At 53.8% G+C, this 20,309-nt stretch overlaps 1 protein-coding gene across 2 annotated transcripts; it reads right to left on the bottom strand.

Annotated features, from left to right (window-relative positions):
- Positions 1 to 2,082: 2,082 nt before the first annotated feature.
- Positions 2,083 to 16,536, bottom strand: KCNS1 (potassium voltage-gated channel modifier subfamily S member 1). 2 transcript variants are annotated; one of them, XM_030463101.1, is made up of 3 exons: positions 15,629 to 16,536; positions 9,372 to 10,364; positions 2,083 to 4,288 (listed from the first exon to the last, which is right to left on the bottom strand). In XM_030463101.1, exons 2-3 carry the CDS (start codon positions 10,335 to 10,337, stop codon positions 3,833 to 3,835), a joined length of 1,422 nt encoding a protein of 473 aa, XP_030318961.1. In that variant the 5' UTR covers positions 10,338 to 10,364; positions 15,629 to 16,536; the 3' UTR covers positions 2,083 to 3,832. The 2 variants fall into 2 exon arrangements, with proteins under 2 accessions (XP_030318961.1, XP_030318962.1); XM_030463102.1 differs by lacking the exon at positions 15,629 to 16,536 and adding an exon at positions 15,191 to 15,224.
- Between the last annotated feature and the right edge of the window lie 3,773 nt (positions 16,537 to 20,309).

Raw genomic sequence — 20,309 nt, 5'->3', positions numbered from 1 at the left:
CAAGAAATGCTACTGGTGAGGAGTCTCCTTTCTACAGATCAAGCCCTGTAAAATCTCCTGGTTTTCCAATAACCAGCCAAGTGCATGGAACACTCTCTGGGTCACCACAGATCTGCAGGTTGGCAAAGAAGTTTTCAAGAAAAGTTTACTTTGTCTCTTTGAGCAGGGTTGTCTAATTCTCAGCTGCATGAAATCACTTAATAAGGTCACTCCTTAATCACCATTCCCTGGAGGCGAGAGAGTCATTCTTTCATCAATCATTTTGTGTGTGCAGAGAGCAGCTTTTCTAGAAATAACCTGATAAAGTGTTTAATCGATTTACCCACTGTACCCAGTGAAAACACGGCCACGCTCAGGAAAACTAATTAGGGATTAGCAAAAGAACATTAATTTCCTACTTGCCTTAGAAATAGTAAGTTACACCAGTCCTGGCAACCCGTCACTGCACAAAAGTGTCTTGCTAAGGCAAACGTGGGCTGTGATCACCCACTCCTGGTGCTGGGCACCTTCCTGCACCCAGATCTTCCCTGCTCTGCAGAACTCGAGCTCTGCTCAATCTGCCTGCACAGCAGTGGGAGGATTTTCCTAGTGCAGTTACTCATAGCCATACAAATCCTAATGTCTTCACAGGGAACAGGAGGCTAAAAAAAGACAACATCTTTCATGGCTTTCCCAAACCTTGCACACAAGCCCCCCCCACCTCCCAAGAGCAGCCACTGTTCGTGGCAAAGGGGCTTACAGGAGGGTCCTGCCTTACTTGTAACCCCCCAGATTGGGGGAAGCTTTTGCCTTGGAAAGATCAGCTGCATGTGAATTATTTTTTTTAATGGAAAACTCTCAAAGGAATGAAGATCAAAGTCTATTTTTAATCCCTCCTATCACATCTGGTGGAGGAATGCACTTGATGCAGGGAGAGCAGCAGCAAGTCCTCCCCTCCCCAGCCAGCTTCTGCAAATGTGCAGCCTGGAGAAACCCCTCTCATTTCAGAGCATCAGAGGCCACTTCCAGCATTGGAATGAGTTCAGCCTTTTATGCTGCTTTGGAGATAAAAGAGGACAAAGCCCAAGCAGCATCACAGCACAAACTGCACCCCATGAAGCACAGGAATAGACAGCTCCCAAGAGCAGCCACCCCCTTGAAGTAGCCGAACCCTCTTCAGCCTTCCTGGTTTAGCACTTGGAGCTTGTGAAAGCACCAGGGATGAAGCAGGATGAATGGAACTGTGAGTGTGATGGACTGGTTCATCTGGCAGTTTTACCCCCCTTATTCCTCCCAGATCACCTGCCCATGCCAACAGCCACACCTTTGAGCAAAGCAGCCTGGAGGGAACACGCATCCCCCAACCTTCTGCTGGCAAAGGTGTACCTGAAGCATGGTTTAATCAAGTTAAGCAATTAACACTTGCTACCTAAGCTGTATTTTCTCTCAAAACGGAGCCTTTTCTACTTTTAGTCCAAAACATGGCCCATAAGCCTAAGGTTAATATTAGTGTCTTAAAAGAAGAGTGGCCATTAGGGGAAATAACCAGCCAGCTGCTGCTCCTCAGCTCCCAGTGCTGGGTTTGCTCCAGCCTGTGCCCCAGCTCTCCTGTCCCTTGGTGCTGCTGATGGCCACAGAGTTCTGCTCCCCCACACTCGCTTCCTTCCCTGCCATCAGCAAGGCTTGGATGGGGCAAAGCTTTTTGCTTTGAGAGTCATCCTGCATTTTTAATGTTAATTGCAATCCTCTCCCTCTGAAAGCTGCTCTGTGCTTCCCTCCTTCCCAGCCCTGATCCCTGGCTCCCACTGTGGCTTTTCCCTGAGCCCACCAGCTCCTACTCATTCCCTCCCACCCCAGGGACACCCAATTCATTCGGCCTCCTGGGAGATCGGTTATCCAAAATGCCCCAGGTAGGATGATGCCAGCAGTGCAGGTGAGAGGAGTTGGTGTCCCCTGCATCAGTGCAGGGGTGAGGAAGGGGCTGGCTGGGTGGGACCTCTGCTGTGCTCCAAGGAGGTGCTGGAGCTGGGTTATGGGAAGCACAGCCACTCCCAAGCATCCCAGCTGTGCTGCAGGGAGAACAGAAAACCAGCATCCAAAGTGAGTCACTTAGGTCTTTAATAAAATATACGGTATGCATCCCATGCATAGATAGAAAATTAATTTACATGCTCTTTTAATTATTTGCATAATGCTTTTGCACGAATACATGTAATTTAGTCTTCACATTTTAATACATTTTGCTACTGGAATATTTATGGAGAGAAGGGGAACTCCTTCCTTTATTCAAGTAACAGTGCAGCAGGAGCTGGTTGGAGCAGAGGATGGAGCTCACTGGTCCCAGCTCACAGGAAGAATGAGCACAGAGCAGACCACGGACTATCAATACTGGAAGACTCAATGATGCCAGCAGCATGAGCACCCTCCCATCCCACACCATTCTTCCCTGGGACCCCTTTTCCAAGTCCCACTGAGGTTCAGAGAGGCTGGACCCCCGCTGGGGTTGAGCTCTTTCTTTCCCCGTGATCCGCAGATTGCTACAGACAGAACCAGCACCAGCAGCTGTGGCTGCACACAAGGCCATCCGGGACAACCAGTGGCAAACACCACGATTTGTGTGCCTGGGGCCATCCTGCAGTCATCAAAATATTTTGGAGCTGATGAGGTGATGGCAGGGTGCACATTTCTCTTGCTCAGAACAAGCATTCTGGGTGTGTTCCTCCGTGCACAAAGGAACTGCACAATTTCCAAACAGAGAACAGGGTGAAGGAAAAACTCCATAGGGAATTAATGCTGTGCTGGGTGCAGCCTCAAATGTGCTCAGCTGGGTGGGTTCTGGGTGGGAAGAGGACCCCAGCTCCAGGATGTCCCTCCCGTGAGGTGCTCAGAGGCTGGGGTGATGAGCAGTGCAAGGTCCCCTCTGCCCGGGCTCTCCTGTGGACTTGGGGGATGCTCTGTCCCTGTGGAGAGATGGTGCATGGGCACCCACGAAGCTGGGATCCCTGCAGGGACAGAGGTGATGCCCAGGGCAGTGTCACCCACCTGAGAGAAAAGTTAAACCCCATCTGCAGGGTTTAACTGGGTGAAGAAGTGAGGTCTAGTCACTCCCCCTGCAGGGGCTGGGGACAGTGGGGCTTGTCCTGAGGTGGACACCACCTCTCCACCCATACAGACTCATTTCCAACCCTCTTTTCTCCATGGCTGATGGGGCAGCTGAGCCTTTGGAGCTGTTTGGATCTGGGGGTAGGATGAGGTTGGGGATGGAATTGATGCTGAACTGGCACAGGACTTTCAAGGGCAGCCAACCTGGTCAGGGGTTGCCTGACCCTCAAGCTATTCAGCCTCACCCTGGACAACACAAAACCTCAGGGCAGAGGAAGATCCCAATTCCCTCACCTGGGGCAGTGCCTTCTCAGGGGTCACCTCTATATTTTTTTTTTCTCACTCTTGTTATGGCAGGGCTACATCCAGCCCTGCAGCCTCCATGTGCAGCCATGGAGCAGCAGAGCCAGCATTGTGTGAAGGCTGAGACACATCCTGGCTGCTGTGTCACAGGGGCTGGAAGCAGCCAGCACCTCCTGGGCATCTTCTCCAACCCCTCCTGTCCTTCGCAGGGCACAAGACAAGGAGGCCCTGGCTCCTCTGACATGTCCTGGTGCAACAGCTCACGGTGAGGAATCATCAACAGATGCTTTGGGTTGGAAGGGACCTTAAAGCTCATCCAGTTCCAACCCCCTGCATGGGCAGGGACACCTCCCACCAGCCCAGGTTGCCCCAAGCCCCACCCAACCTGGCCTTGGACAATTCCAGGGAGGCAGCGGGTCCCACACCCCGGTGCCATGGTGCAGGGGGGTCAGGGTGCAGGGTGGGTGCCGGGGGTCAGACCGCGGCGGTCAGGGCTCCCTCTGCCCAGGGAGGTCTCGCTCAGAGCCTCCGAGTCTGGGTCGTGGCTGGAGATGCTCTCCACCTCCTCTGTGTCTTTCTTCCCGCTGTTCCTCACAGCCGCCTCCAGTGCCTTCTGCTTGCGGTAGAAGTGGGAGAACTTGTTGAAGATGATGGTGATAGGCAGTGCCACCACCAGGATGCCTCCCAGGATGCAGCCCGAGGCAGCCAGCTTGCCTGCCACGGTGACGGGCACCACGTCACCGTAGCCCACGGTGGTCATGCTGACCGTGCCCCACCACCAGCACGCTGGGATGGTGTCAAAGCCAACATCTTCCTCCTTCTCAGCAGTGTAGGCCACACCAGAGAAGACAGAAACCCCCACAGCCAGGTAGAGCAGCAGGATCCCCACCTCCCGGTAGCTGTGCTGGAAAGGGAAGCAGAGCGGTGGTCAGCGGGGGCACTGTACCCATCATAGGAGGGCACTGGGATCTGGGGAGACCTTATAGCAGCCTTCCAGTATCTGAAGGGGCTACAGGAAAGCTGGGGAGGGAGTTTTTATAAGGAGATGTCGTGATAGGACAAGGGGTAATGGCTTTAAACTGGAAGAGGGGAGATTTAGGCCAGGCATTAGGAAGAAATTCTCTAGAGTGAGGGTGGTCAGAGCCTGGCCCAGGTTGCCCAGAGAAGCTGTGGCTGCCCCAAGCCTGGAAGTGTTGAAGGCAACCTGGGTCTTGAAGCAACCTGGTCTAGTGGGAGGTGTCCCTGCCCACACGGGAGGTTGGAAGTGGATGATCTTTAATGTGCCTTCCAACCCAAACCATCCTGTGATCGCGTGATCCCATAGCTCAAACACATCCCTGTGCTCCCTGCATTCCTCCATCAGGAATCTCAGTGCCTCCCTCCACTTCTGCCATGGGGTATCCCCCTGTGGGGATGGGATGAGATGGGTTAGGGGGTGCGTGGGTGACCCACACCTGGGGCAAGTGTGGCAGCTGGGAAATCAGTCCTGTCACCCACAGCCTGCCAGGGGGAGGCAGTGCTGGGGACAGGGGACCTGTGCTTCCCAGTCAGGACCCCAGGCAGAGGCCTCTCCCTTCCTCTAGCACTCATTCCCACCTCAGCTGACAATATTTTCCTTTCATCTTGGCAGGTGCCCAGAAACCACCTGACCAGCAGCCTCTAACCAAAGTGATTTGTGTTTTCCTGAGATGCTGGGGATGTGCTGGTGGGGAGGACGTGTCCCTTGCTGCAGGCTCAGCTCCAGCTCCTTGACTATCAGGTGACCCCAGGGACCCCTGTACACCCCAGCACCACCCACAGCCCCAAGGACTGTTTAACCCTTTGTTACACACCTGGCTGGGAGAGATGGGGATGCTCCAGCTAGTAGGGTCAGGAGACTTTTGCTCTACACATCAGGGAGGGATATTGCACTTATGGGACACAGCTCCAGGGGAGGCAGGGGATACCCTGCCCCAGTTTCTGTCCCCTGCAGTCCCAGTCCTGGGGACACTTGAGCTGAGGGATGGAGACCCCCAGGGCCAGGCTATTCTTACTGCCAGTTCTTACAGATTGGAGAGGACCACAGAGCCCCTGTCTTTTGGCAGGGCCAGGCTAAACACCCAGTGCCAAGCCCCCTCTGCCCTCCCAGCATGGCAAGTCCACTCGTCTTTGGAGTGTCACAATTTCCTGTGTGTTGCTGCCCTCTGATCTGCCACCTTGCTCTTTGCATTTGGGGGAAAGGACAGGAGAACCCTGATTGGCGAGCACTGGGTTTTTTCCTTCCAGTCTCCTAGCAGGCAGATAATGTTTTATTGGAACCCACATAATGACTAAACAAAACAACACTGGAATAAAGAAAACAGGAGAAGACAGGGAAGAGCTCTTCCACGGTCAAGATGAGGTATAAAGGAGGTGGATTCACAGCAGGAAGTGAGAAGACTTTGCTTAAACTGCTGGCAAAAGCTGCTTAGCTAATGCCAGTAATACTGAGGGAAAATAATCTCCACCTCTGCTGTCGCCTGTGGCTCTGGATGCCCTATAGCAGCTCTGAGGGAGCTCCTTGGGAAGGACACAGCTGAAAGCCACTGAGTTTCAAGGATGTATCACTTGGCCATGAAAGATTTGCTCCTGGCTGGAGCTTAGCAGCACGTCTGTATGTCCCAGCTGGGGAGCAGCAGAGCTGAATAACCTTATACATTTTTTAAGAGTATCAGTTATGGCCCTGGGATGTGTTGGAGAGAGAAGGAGAGAGGGAAGTCAGGCAGCTTGGTAGCTCCTGATGCTTTAATTTACAGGAAGGGTTAGGGCTCAAGGTGCAGGGGAGGCTCCAGGAATCTCCCAGCTGATCCTCAGGTGCTGGCTGCCACCTATTTTAACCATTTATCCTCAAAATGGGGTTCGTTCATTAATCTTGGGGCAACAATCTGGGGTTGGGATGTAATTTTAGCTGTGGTTCAGGTGGGATGCAGGCTTAGCAAGTGGGGGGAGTGGTACTGGGTAATAAAAGGCAAAGCAGCCATCACAACTGCAGTCTCTTTGGGCTCTTGCTGTGGCAGGAACTCTGCCTGCCTTTGGGACAGCTGGGAGTCATGCTTGGGCTCCTCAACCTGCTTAATGCATACTTTGTCTCTAGCACAGCATAAGCCAAATGAAATGGAAAAGCCTGGTTTGAGCCTGGCCAGAGATACCAGCATGGGGACCAAGAATGGAGATGACTTTGGCACCCACTGCAGGGTGATGCGTCTATTCTTTTGAGGACATGCACCTCTGGCTCTTCCGCTCTACTTGAGTATTTGGGCCCCTACGGGGACAGACAGAAACTCCTGTGGATGCCTGAAGGTGCCAAAATTACTGAGTGCCAACACCTATCACCTGCCAGCGGGAGACGGGCACCAGCCCCGCACCGGAAAGCGGCGGTAGCATTGAGGGGTGCCTGCAGGGCAGGGAGAAGGAGCAGGGACGTGCAGGCAGCCTCTCCTCAAATTAAAGAGAGCCTGGATCAGGTCCTAAGCAATATGAATATCGTTCAGAGTTTGAAGCGCGAGTGGCAGAAATCCCTCTGCCATTCCCTAACACTTTTATGTTAGGGAAGCAAATGCCCGGCTTGCCAGAGCCCTGGCTCCCGCTCCCTGGCTGGTAAAAGCCTTTCCTCCTTTGCTGCTGCTTTATGCTTTCGCAATAGGAAGAAAATTATGATTAACAAGACGTCGTAATTTATGTGCCCAGCAAATCACAACTCCGGGCTGCTGCGTCAGATTGGTGTCTTCGCTCATCCCCATCTACAGCTCCGGAGTCCCAACGCGTCAGCGGCTGAATCAGCGGCGCGGCAGGAGCTGGAGCCGGGATGCTGCCGGCTCCCAGGATCTCGTCTACTGCTTCATAGCATGCAGATGAGTCCCCGCCCTGCTGCAGCCTGTTGTTCACGCTCAGGTGGAGCACAGAAAGGGTTCAGGGAGCCCTTCCCACCTCTACGCTCATTTAAATGTCGCAAAGCCACGTCGTCCTTGGTCTGTCACTGGCTAATTGCCCTTTCAAGGTTAGTGTTCAGGAGTACGGGGGTGCAGGTAAGACTTGAGGCATCTTCATTTCAAACAATCCCCTCTGCACCCTGCTTTCAGCAGGATTTGAGGATGCTAGGACTCTTTTTCCCTCCCCCACTTACTCTGGTGCCCTGTGGGCTTTGCAGGATTAGTGCTGGACTGGTCCTGCTTCACAGCAGAAATTGGCACAAGACTTTTCCTGCTGCCCGTCCTCATCCCTGGCTGCACCTGAGAGTTCCTTTTGTCTGTGGCTCAGCCACAGAAATGAGTCCAATCTCAGCAGGCAAATCCTGCTGGCACCAGGACATCCCATGCCAGCCCTACCACAACTGCAGCAGTGAAAGGGGATGTCCTCATCTGTGGCTGTGCCTGCAGCATCCCTGCCATGGCCCTTCAGAGGGAGCAGCACCAGGAGCTGAGGTTTGACCCCTGCCAGGTTCTGAGAGGGAGAAGAATGTCCCTTTGGTTGAATTTCAAGCTGTTGTTATGAAGATTGCTTCCCTTGGCCATTGGTTTGGCACACCATTGTTTGCAGGAAGGGGAAAGCACCAGGGATATTTGTATGAGCAGGGCTTGAAAAACCAATCTTCTGGGTTGAATACGGGGACCAGGGGCAGTTCCAGGAGAAGTTTGTTCTGATGGTTTGCTCCACTGCATATGGTGGGGCACCAGGACCATGTGTCATGCTGCCTGTTGGCTTGCTTGAGGATCAGCCTTAGGATTTCTCTTAGTGTGGTCAACAAGAACTAGTGACAATGAAAGTCTAAGTGGCCTCTGCAGCAAGCTGGATTTTCTGTGTAAGTGCAGGACGTGAGGGGACAGTTTCAACCTCTGAAGCTTGGAGGGAGGGTGGTAGGGGAGATCAGAGAGCCACACAGGGTGCTATGCCTGCCTGTGCTGTGCAGCTGAGCTGCAGGGATGGAGGTCAGGGCTGGGGAGGGTTTCGCAACAGCTTTGGGCTTTAATTCTTGTCACATCTGCGGGTGGTCTGGCCCTGGAGGCTGAGGATGCTGGGGAGAGGGTGTGAAGAAGGGTGGAGCACACTGTGAAGGGTGCAGACCACCCCTCACTACACCCACAGGGCTGCCACCTCTGGCATGCCTGGACCCTGGTCCTTTAATGCTTCAGTATCTCCTCATCCAGCTTTTCCTTCTGAGGACTGCATGGTGCTGGGGCCAGCTTTCCCTGAGCTTTTCCAGCATGCTGGGCAGTAGCTGGCAGTAGCCCAGGCTCTGCTGGGGGCATGGACCCTGCCTTTGGCTTGTTGGCCCAGGCCCTGCAGCTAATCCTTTGCTTTTCCATTGCTGCTCTGCATATCCCATGGTTAACCATCTGCCCAACCTCATCATATCCTGGACCATCCAAGTGCCAGCTCAGCTGGACCAGGACCTCTAGGTGGGCAGACACCAAGGCGTGAAGGTTGGCCTGTGGCCAGCTGGCAGCATGTCCTTGGGGGGTGGGTCTCCCTTCTCCTGGCCTGGGGACAGGAGTAGCTTCAAAGCCACTCACACTGGTGCTGGCACATTTGCTGGTTGGCATGGTCCCTGCTCAGCAGGTCTCTTGCCAGCCAGCTGGGCACTGACCCACTTCTGCTGGGACATCACCATCCAGCCATGCATGGCTGAGTGCATTCCAACGCAGTGCAATGGGGTGTGAACACTGTGGTGGGGAAGGGATGGCTGGGACCCTGGAAGCACCAGTTCTACAAAAAGCAAAGCCTCTGAGCAAAGGGTGAGTTGCTGTTGGCTCAGTGTGTGTACAAGGAGGACTCGTGCAGTGCCCCTCGCACTTGGCTGCTTTAGCAGACAAACCAACAGCCCAGCCCACCACCCAAGCAAGCTTTCCAGACACCCCCCAGAGCTGGTATCTCACTGGGCCTGGGTATATCTGCATTCCCTGGCCACACCAGAGGTCTCTGTCTTGCCCAGAGATTAAAGGAGAGGATAAGAACATAGAGAGCCAGTTTACCTTCAAGGTGGCCCCCAGTGACCTCAGCCCAGTGGAGTGTCGAGCCAGCTTCAGCACCCGGAATATCCTCATGAGCCGAAACACCTGCACGACCTTGCCCAGGTTGCCCAGCTCCGAGTCACTGCCCACGGTCAAGTCCACCATGAGGGTGAAGTAGAAGGGCAGGACTGAGACAATGTCAATCAGGTTCAGAGGGTGCTTGAAGAACTTCCTGGGGTTGGGGGAGAGCAGGAGGCGGGCAGACACTTCGAAGGTGAACCAGGAGATGCAGAAATACTCCAGCTTGTGCAGGATGGGTTCATCGAGCACATTGCCATTCTCATCCACCTCCTGGTACTCGGGCATGCTGTGGATGCACATGGTGGCTATGGAAACCAGCACCACACTGATGGACACAAAGCTGAAGAGTTTGCTGGGGATGGAGTAGCCGGGGTTCTCCATGGTGAGCCAGAGGCGTTTGCGCAGGTTGCCACAGCGCAGGGTGCTGTAGCGCAGGAGGTCGTGGTTGATGTCAGAGATCTCATCAGGGGATGTGTCCACGCTGCTGACCTCGCTCTCCTCATCCCAGTTGTGGTGCCGGCTCTCCAGCTTGCGCTCGTGGTAGCGGTAGCTGCAGCAGGAGTCCAGGAAGAACTCATTGATGCCCCAGTACTCGATCTCCTGGCAGAAGGAGAAGACGCACAGCTCCTCCATGACGTGCAGCTTCCCTGTCTGGTAGAAGTGAAGCACGTAGAGGAAGAATCCGGGGTTTCGGTCGAAGTAGAACTCCCTGGCGCTCACGTCGTAATCATCACAGAGCTGCAGGATGGACTCCTCTGAGTCACAGGAGAGCAGGCGTCCCAGGCGGGTGTCAGGGAACTTGGAGAGGGCGCTGGAGCTGAGCCGCCTTCTCAGCCCTCCCACATTGATGTTGATAACGTCCTCCTCGAAACCAGGATCCCAGTAATTTAAGGTCTTGTTGACCATGATCAGCAGAGCGGGAGCTGGATCCACCTGGGAGAGAGACACAGAGGGGCTGGGGGGACATGGGCTCACCCTGCTCCAGGTCAGGGGGGACAGAAGCACCCTGGAGAGTGAGGGGGGGAATGTCTGCAATGTGAAAAGTGAGGAGCGGGGAGAGAAACAGCTTGAGGCAGTTGTTCTTCAGTAGTAGGGAAGGAGAAGAGAGAAGAGAAAAAAAGCAGCAGCTCATGAATTTTTGGGAGGGCATCAAACTTTTCCTCATTTGTTTTTGTTTTGGTTTTTATTTTTACCTCTTTAAGTTTCTTCCTTTGTTAATGTCCTCAAGCAGGCAGCCCAGTGCATCTCCAGCACCTCCTCTGTGGGGCTTTCCTTGTTCCAACAGGTCATTAGCCACTGAAGAGAGGATTTATCCCCTAAAGATCCTCCTCCAAGAGGGAAAAACTGAATCTCATCAAATCACCATCAAGGTGATGCTGTTGAAGAGTTTTATAGCCTGACTGCCTACATTGTTAATTAGACCTGGTCAAAAAGTCCTCAGATGGTGTAATCTTCCCAGCAGCAAAGGCAGTTTTGGCAAAATCTTTTTTTTTTTCACAGGAGGTGTCAGTTTTAGAGAGAATTTAAGTGGAAGAAATGTCAAAACAATTCATCTGCCTGCTTTGTTTCCTCTTGTGTCTTCTGTCATTTAAAATGTTAATATTATTTTTACAATGTTGAACACTGTAAAATAATGAACGTAACACAAAACATGATTCAGAATAATTGGTGACTTAATTAAAAAACTCTATGTTGGTAGGGAAACAAAACCCAAAATTTTGATTTCTGTTGTGTTTCAGGATTTTGCATGTTTCTGCCAAGCAGAAATTCTATTTTCTAATGAGCAGCAGTTGGAGCATCTAAACAAAGAGAAGCATTCCCACAGCTGCAAGTGCATTTAACCATCCTGGCAAGAATCTTTGAATAAAAAGGCAAGTAAAAACGTTTGTGATCTTCCTGCATCACCTTAAAATCAGACTTCTCCACCTACCTTATCTGTCAAAATGCCTGGGAACACATGGAGCAGCCCCAGGCCCATATGGCACCCTGACTCCTAGCACGGGGGTGTTGGGTGTCCTCTGATGAGACAATGGATTTGCTCTCTTGGTTGAGGAATTGTTTTCCCCATGCATTGATTGCTTTGGAGAAAACCCTGCTATTAGGTGTGCCTTGCTCCTGAGCTCTGCTCCCATCCAGGGCCACTGCAGGTGATGCATTTGCAGCAGTCACTGAGGCATCTGTGTCCTCCAGCCTGACCTGTCTCCCATCTCAAAGACTTCCCTCGCTGGTCTTAATCAGCCAACTGCTTGTTAGAAAAAAATCTCTCACTGTCTCTGTCGTGTGTCAACCAACAAAGTTTTCAAACTTTTAAGGGATGCAGGGACAGAGGCTGCAGATGGGCAGAGGGAGCCCAAGGAAAAGGCAGCAGCAGCTGCTGTGGTGATGCTGAGGAGCTACCAGAGCCCACGCAGGACAGTCTGGTGATACCAAGGTGCCACGAGAGCCCACGCAGGACAGTCCAGTCCAGCAGCAGCCACCAAGAGACAAGGCCAGGTCAGTGACACAAGGTGGGTCCCCTCTGCCCAAAGTCCATTGCACCTCAGCCCTGTGTTGCTCACCAGACATCTCAAGGGGTTTCTAGGGCAAACATCAGAACAAGAAAAGGGACCGGCATTTTTTCCAGTGTCTGAGAAACAGCATGAAAGTTTTGTCAGACAGGGAGGGATCTCGGGGTGATTTTGACATTTAAACCCAGAGGTGAGAGCAGAGCTGGAAAGGAGCAGGTGCCCAAGCAAAGGTTGGAAACAAACCCCTCCTAGGGTGTATGATTTTAGTCTGAGCAGAGCTGTAGGTGCAGCAAGTGCCAGATTTGTGTGAAATAGCCTGGCAAAAACATCTGCAAACTCCACTGCATCTCCCAGCCAGGGCTCCTTAAAGACACAGGCTTTGCACCACAAAGCCAGCACTTCCCATGACACCACCCCTGAAGGAGACTTGCAATAAGCCTTGGAGCTTAATGGACTCCTTGTCTCACCTTTCGAAGGGGAGGGAAAAAAAGAAAGATCAACATTTTTAATGCTTAAGACAAAAGGAAGGGAGATAAAGGGGGTGTGAACACTTCTTTTCAGGGATAAATTGGAATTCCTGTGACAGATTAGCTTTCCCAGGGAAGACATCACACAGCCCATCTGTGGGGTGGGGATGACTAATCCAGGTTCCTTCCAGAAGGATGCTCATGCATTCAGGCTCCAAACACACACCCAGGGCCCGTGGGGATGCATCTGTGGGATCCAGCTTATCTCACACCCATCCTTGGCCTCTCTCCACACCCACCCAGAGCAGCTGTTCTCAGACACCAGACCAAATGTCATCAAAACCACAGGAAAAGTGATTTGGGGGCTGGGCTGGGACAGGGGACAGCCCAGGTGGCTACTGGGGGTGCATTTGGAGGGCAGGACAAGCCTGAAGTGATGGTCTGGTTCAGCAGGACCACCCCAGCACACAGATGAGGCTCTAGTTGAGATGTGCCAAACCCGGGAAGCCAGCTGGCTCCCACCTCTCTCCTAGCACAAAAAAATTGGGTGTCAGGACCCTGCAAACCTTTGCACCTCAGGGAAATCCTTCCCTCCAGCGTGGGAAGCAGAGCGAGAAGGGTCGTGAACTGTCTGAGATTCTCAGTTCTGATCTTTGTTTTCTGAATAGAGCAAATTATTTCTGCCCACATACAGCTTTCATCTAAGAATCTAAAGCAGCAATTAATAGTTTTATAACTCTTGTGCCTACTCATTTCATAACTAGCTAAGCTCAGCTTTAGAAAAAAAAGATGAAGTTTGAACTAAAACCTGGTGTGATCTCCACTGCTGGATCATCAAAGGTCACATCTGCCTTTGTAGGGGTATTTTCTGGGAAAGAGAAGCTTCCTTTGGGCTGTGGTTTTTATTTTAAAGCACGATGGACAGAGAATACAAATGTGTCTGTCTGGAATAATGTGGATTTGCAAAATTTTCCTTTAGTTAAAGCAAAATTTCCATACATTATTGGTAAAATAGAGAGAGAAAACCAATCTCTTTCTGATAAATTTTGAAATAGGTTGTAAGCTATTTTAAGGAGTCAATCATCAGAATTGCACAAGCCCAGCGTGAGCTGGGTGTTGGGTGTTCAAATGTATCTTGTGGAGAAAAAAATCTTTGATATATGCTTTTATTACAGTAAAAAAAACCACAACACCTGATTAAGCATATCTGTAAGAAATGCTAGAAGAGTTTCCCTTGACAACGTTTTGGGTTTTTGGTTTGTATTATTTTTCTCTTAAAGGCTTTCAAATGGAAGATATGTATATTTATTCTAACTGGCAGAGGGGATCCAAGGGAGTGGGAAGATGCTAATAGACATCCAAGATGCAGCCAGTGCAGGGAGTATTGCACACAGGGGTTTTTCTAACCAGGTACAATGGATTTAGACTAACAGCCCAAATAAAAAGCCCTGTACTTACAGCTCAGCGTAGCTTCCCAGCGGGGAGTCGTGGGGCTTGTCTCAAAGGAGCCATTAGAAACGCATAGAGAAGGAGGAAAACCCTGCATCCTCTGCTCAGTCCTAAGCGCCCTGTCACCCGGGGCTTGAGACCCTGCATGTCCCAGGTGCACAGGGGTGGTGGCTGCAAACTGCTGTAGAAGTCCTGTGCGGGATGTCCATGGGGCATCCATGGATGTCCATGGAGAGTCCCCCGCTGGATACCCAGGGGAGGTGGGGGGGCGGCTGACCTCACGGCTCCTGCAGGATGGTGTCCCCACCAGCCATGCGCTGGGGCAGGACGGGGGAGATGCCTGCTTTCTGGTCATCCAAATGTGCCAGAAGCCCTGTCCCCATCGCTGAGCATCCCTCTGCCCGTCGGCCTGAAGATGCTCAGGTCCAAGCCCTTCCTCTAGCGGTGGGGGAATGGTCGGCCAGGCGGGCAGAGGGGAGCGTGGAAGGGGGATTCCCACTGCTGGCTGCTCCCTGCAGCAGAGCACAAGCTGCTGCTGCACGCAAAGATGTCACCGAAATGCCCAGGGCTGGGGATGCAGATGACGAGGGGACTCCCTGCTCGTTTCGGGGTGCAGGATTGGGGGGATAACCAAGAACTCGGCGTTCTCCTGCCAGCGGGCAGCACAGCGCCGGAGCCCTGGTCCGTGACAGCCTCCGCTCCCGGATCCCAAGCAGTGGGTGCCCAGATCTCCGGAGAGGACCCCCGCACCCTGCCCCGCTCCCCGGTAAGAAGGAGATTCACCCCCGTGGGGAAAAGGCTTAGGGGAGAGGGACTCCCCTACACCCGCCCGCGGAGGGCTATTCCTGTGTCCCGGGTCCCACTAGCATCCCGGGATGCCGATGCTGGCAAGGCGGCTCCCTGCTCACGCTGGGATGCCGGTGCCTCGCTTCCTCGCTCATCCCAGCGTGCCGCTGCCCCCGTCCCTGCTCACCCTCACATGCCGCTGCTCCGGTAACTCTCTCACTTCGGGGACGACGGGCTACCTGCTGCACCCCAGGCTGATGATCTCTGCGATGCCCGGGGATGCTGGTTCCCAGGGTTCCGGGATGCCGGTGCCCCGGTCCCTGCCGTTCCCTGGCCAGCCGATCTCACAGCCCTCGCTGCGCCCCGAGATGCCGGTGCCTCGGGTCCCCGCTATGCCGGTGCCTGCCGCCCTCCAGCCGGTACCCCGGCTCCCCACCCCGCCTCGGGATGCCGGTCCCCGCCCCGCCCGGGGTGCCGGTGCCCCGGGTCCCTGCGGTGCGGGTGCCCGCCGCACCCGGGTGCCGGAACCCGGCCCCGCGCCGCTGCTCACCTGCCTCGGCACCGCCCCCGCCGCAGCGTGCGCGGAACCGCGGAGCCCTGCGGGGCTGGCGGCGGCAGGAGCTCCAGGGGCCGGGGGGGTCCCCGCCCGCCGCCCCTCCCGGGGTCCCGCCCTCCAGCCTGCCCGCCCGGAGCCGCAGGGCGGGACCGGGGAGGCGAGCCCGGTGCCCGATGCTAGCTGCCGCTGTCGCGGGCAGCACGATGGGGTCCCCCCGGGTCCTGTGGGTCGGCTGCCGAGCTCTGTGCACGGAAGAGAGCTGGGGATGGCAGGGGGAGACCCACCGAGTCCACAAGACGGGGGACTGGAGCTCGGCAAAGAGGGCACAGCCCCGGTGGCAGGCAGCTGGGAGGGCTGTGGTGGCCGTGAGGGGCTAGCAGCAGCATGGGAAAGCAGATCCAGGCGTGGATACACCTTTCCCGGTGGCCTTACCTGCTGGAAGTGTCCTTAGCAGCCAGGAGAGCCTTCAGGGGGCTCTGGGCCTCCTCCTGCCCGGGACTGCTCAAATCCTTGCAAAGCTGCCCGGGTGGCGAGTGATGCCTTGAGGTGCTGAGCCCCCGAGCTCGGTGGGGTGCAGTATGCTGTCCCGTGCCGTGGGTGTTCAGGCCGAGCAGGGCCCCAGCAGCGGTGCTGCCCTGGCCCGGGCAGACGATGCTCCTCTGCCCTCACTGTCACCCTCAATGCAGTCCAACTCCATCTTCCTCCTTGGGATGAGGGGTGCTAGGGCACCGGGGCAGCTCCCTGGGAAAGGGCTCCCCTGCCTCACTGAGCTCTCAACGTCTCTTAAAAGGCTCATCGGGCGGTAGGCAAAGGCAGAGAGTCACAGGCATGGCACATGCTGGGTTTCAGGTCAGTGAACTACTGTTGTCACCTCGGGCCATTCCTGCACAGCCTGGAGACTGCTGAAAGCACAGCATCTCCCCCAGAAGCCAGCTGCTGGAGTAGAGAGATGGGAAAGAAAGGATGGGAGACCTTCCCAGGATGGCAGCCGGGGCTGCATGTCCACGCAGCGATGCCTCATTGCTCCGGCAGCCGGCACAGAGCAGCAGTGTCAGACGGGCGGCTCGCAGGGGGCGAGACTTCACACCATCCTCTGCATCGGATCCCTCGGCTGGTTGGTTCCAGCCCAAGGGGGGCTGGAAGCCTGCAGATGCTCACCCTTCTCTGGGCTTGGAGGCGGCCAACTGAGAGCTCTTTTTGGTGGAGAGGATCCTTCTCCTGCCCGCACTCCCGCCTCCCACGGCCGCCTGTGCTGCCAGCCCCGTCCCTGCGCCAGGCAGAGCTCGCTGCTGCGGGGCCATCAGCGGGTTTGCATGTGTGTGATGTGTCAGACTGCATGTGCAGTGTGCTTGTTTACATGGGAAGGAGGCAGCGGAGAGAGGGGGAAGGGATGACTTTGAGGGAGGCCTCAGAAAAGGGAAAAAAAAAAAAAAAGGAAAAAAAAAAAAGGAGAAAAAATAACAACAACAAAAACAGCTGAGGGAAATTCCTCTGCTCTGTGATATGGAGGAAAAAAAGCATTTATTTATATAGCAATTAGAGATGGCTGAGCATCCCTGGGAGATAAAAGATAAAGATGATCAGCTTTGTCTGTCTCTGGGTACTTGCACCAGATGCCTTCAGCCCAGCAGCTCACAGTGGGTGCAGCCCATGGGGTAGGAGGAGGGCTGGCTGCCACATGGGGTTTTCTCCACCTGTCACTGACATCCTGTGACGGGGATGAATTTTCTTTTCCCTTCAGAAAAAAATTTCTCAGCCAGCCATTTTTCATAGAAGGAGCTTTGCCCTGGGGGTCATGTAGGTGCTGTGTGTTTGCTTCATCCCGCGCTTTGTCTCTGCACCAGTCTTATTTATCCACCAACACAGGGCAATCCCGAGCCCTGTCCCCACAGGGAGGTTTGATGGCTGTCCCCTGGGCTGTGCAGAGGACCTGCAGCCTGAGTGGGATGCAAGGCAGGGAGCTGCCGGGGCTCTGCCCATGGTGCCCCAGGCTGGGTTGGTCACCCTGGGAAGGGGCTGGGCAGAGAGGGAGGGGAGACACCTCCATGTCTTCTACTGCAAGTCAAAGCCCTGGCTGGAAGCAGCTGCAGGACAGCAGATTTCACCTCCAAGGCTGCAGATGCTCCATTTTGGCTTGTGCTGGCATCACAGCATCCTTCAGAGTGGCCTTGGCTGCAACACTATTGGTACCCAAGGAAAATTTCCCCTCTGATACAGACTCAAATGTGAAAGGCCTGACTCTCCCATGAGCTGACCAGAGCTTTTTGGCCTGACTTTGCACTGACACTGGCAGGCCATGGCAGGAAAGGGATATTTCCATTCTGAGGGTCTTTCCCAGCAAACTGAAGTGCAAGGGCCTTTCCCTGGCACAGCAGGGCTTGCAGCTGTGCTGGGAGAGTGCAGCTCCCCGCAGAATGGGCCAGCCCTGTGCCTCCACCACCACTTCTCAACTAACTGGCAGTGATGTGGAGACAGGAACAGGCAGAAAATCAGGTCAGCTGGAAACGCCTCGCCATCTCTTCCTTTCATGTCTCCCCCAATCTCCCTCTCCTGGGGAAGGAAGGTCTCCTCCCACCAAAGCCTGGGGGGGAATCATGTCCAAAGCCACGTGGCAAACCTTCCATGTGGGGATGGGGGGCAAAACCTCTTGCCATGGCCTCTTCTGCAAATCTGGAAGCAAATTGCAGAGGCAGGGTGAGTCTGAAGCCAGCAGCCATTTCAGCACTGCAGTGACTCATCCCGAAAGGCGCTCAGCTTGTGGCAGCTCCCTTCCTTTCTTCTTTTTGCCTTTTTTTTTTTTTTAATAGCTGATGTAGCAATAAATTAAAAAAAAACCACCAAAAACAAACAACAGGGGAATGTACACATGAATATAGCATATTTACAGAGCTCCTTTAATTGAAAGAAAAATCTTCGAGCGGTTTTCAGCCCCATGGACATGAGCTGGGAAAGGCTGGAGCTGCTGGGTACCATGCACATGGGAGGGTGGGATAGAGCAGGGTGAGCACAGGGGGATCCCTGGAGCTGAGTGCTGTCTGGGGCTGAATAACACTGGGGACATGAACATGAAGCATTTAACAAAGTCCTCTCCAGAGGAAAAGAGCTAAATTAGGGCAGACACAAAAGCTTGCTCTTGCATTTCTCAGTGGCAAAGATGTCTGGGCTGTACTGAATGCTCTTTTTTCGTGGTGGTTTCTGCACACACTGGTGTGTTTGTCCCCTCAGTCTCTTCCTGCCAGCTCTGGATGGAAGGGTTTGTGCTTCTCCTGCCCATGCCATCAACTTTCCCCACTCCTGTGCCACCAGCTGTCCCCACACAGCCTTGCCTCTCCCCAGAGCCAGCCCACAGGGTGATAGCAGGGAAAGCTGAGCCATGATGAGCTCAGCATCCTCTGAGCAAGAGGAGGGCAATGGGGACCACCAGGGGACCACCATCCCCACAGTCCCCATCTTCCTCCCAGAGCCACAGGGTGTCTGTACACACTGTTGCCAGAGGGGATCTCAGCCTGCTCCATGTCAGGAGATTACTTAACCAAAATCCTTCAGATCTGAGCCCCATGGCTGAGCAGGAACTCCATGGATGGACCCACAGCAGTAGGGTGACTCTGGTGCCATCCTCCTGTAGTGGGCAAGGGACAGGTTTTTGGTGTACTGCCTGGCTACAGCCATGGCTCTGACAGCCTGAAACTTTTTTAGCTCAGAGTTTTACTGAGCCCACTGAGTGCCTGAGCCAGACAAGATTAATGAACGTTCACTGAACTTGCTGGAGATCTTGGCTTTTGTGTCCCTCCCAACTCAGACCATTCTATGGTTCTGTGATTCTGTGCTGCATGGAGAATCATTACTCTCTTCATGTCAGAGCACAGACTGTACAACACCAGCTATGGATATTTCCCTGCCATACAGCCAGCCTGGCTGTTTGCTGCTGTATTTTTGTAGTTTGTTTCTTTTTCAGCCAAGATTCTTTGAACAAGCAGCAGAGGACCAAGCAGGGATGCAGGCAGAGACAGAAGGATGGGCTCACTGGTCAGGCCTGGCTGGTCAGAGAGGAAAGGGATCCTGCAAAATGCACACAAAATCCCATGCTTCATTGCCTCCTTCCACCAGCACTGCCATGTTGAGGGCACCCCTTACTCTTTGATAAATTTCCAGGCTCCAGACCTTGCCTTTTTAGGCAGATTCATTTACCAGGAGGGGACACGTGCACCTTCTTTCCAAAGGCTTGGAGCAATGGAAGAAGAATTTGTATCCCAAGAAAATACCTGTTGGTGGACACATCCAGGCAGGAGTCCCATTGTCCTGGGTCCTGGAAGGAGTTTCCTGATGACATTTCAGGGAAACATTGTGCTATTTTTTGTGGCCATTTTGCATGGATCAGGGGAATCAGCACATGAGTTCCCAGCACCAGCCCAGCCCCGTGCCAGGGAGTGGGGCTAATGCAGATTGCAGCCATGTGGCTCTGCAGATGCTCCAAGCAGCACAGGATGCCCTGGGCTCCTTAACATGATCAAGTCCCGGGAACTCCTGAAGCAGAAAGGTATGTGGGCATTGGCCACTGCCTGCTGTTGATCTCTGCTCAGTCAGGCTCTGATCGTGTTGGGACTGGGGTGTTTCTCTGCTTTTCCCCCTATCTCTGATCTGTGCCTTGCAGGGCCAGACCTCTCCATCTGCCTGCCCAGGCAGGACCATGACACAGCGGGCTCTGCTGCTCTTGCCCATCTCTCCCTGATTAATGTGTAAGCCAGCTTCATGAATCATTCATGAAGCTTTATTTAGTATAATGATTTCTGACATCCAGTGCCTGGGAATAGCATTTTGGGACAGACCGTTTGCGAGCAGCAAACTCCAGAAATAATGAGCTGACGTTTATCCCATCTGAACCAGGAGGACATAGGAGGGGAGGGAGAGGGGGAAGCAGCCCTGCCTCCTTCAGAGGGAATCACGGCTTGGGTTCTAATTAGCCAAATGTGTAAAAGCTCAACATTGACAGAGCTTTGCAATTCCCCATGTCTTGCAATCACATTGCATGTTATTAACCTACATAGCTGTTGGGGAAAGGAGCAGCTGTGTGAGCCTTGGCACAGGGAGGGCTGGAGAGGCAGGAATTCCCTTG

This window comes from Calypte anna, chromosome 20, assembly GCF_003957555.1.
Source record: "Calypte anna isolate BGI_N300 chromosome 20, bCalAnn1_v1.p, whole genome shotgun sequence".
Lineage (NCBI taxonomy): Eukaryota > Metazoa > Chordata > Aves > Apodiformes > Trochilidae > Calypte > Calypte anna.
This window is presented reverse-complemented; position numbering and strand designations above follow the sequence as displayed.

Bases quoted from the DNA above. Each gene is read 5' to 3' on its own strand.
- KCNS1 (XM_030463101.1), bottom strand. From the start codon at position 10,337: ATGGTCAACAAGACCTTAAATTACTGGGATCCTGGTTTCGAGGAGGAC. The intron at 4,289-9,371 runs GTAAACTGGCTC...TTCCCTTTCCAG, and splicing joins CACTGGGGGCCACCTTGAAG to CACAGCTACCGGGAGGTGGG.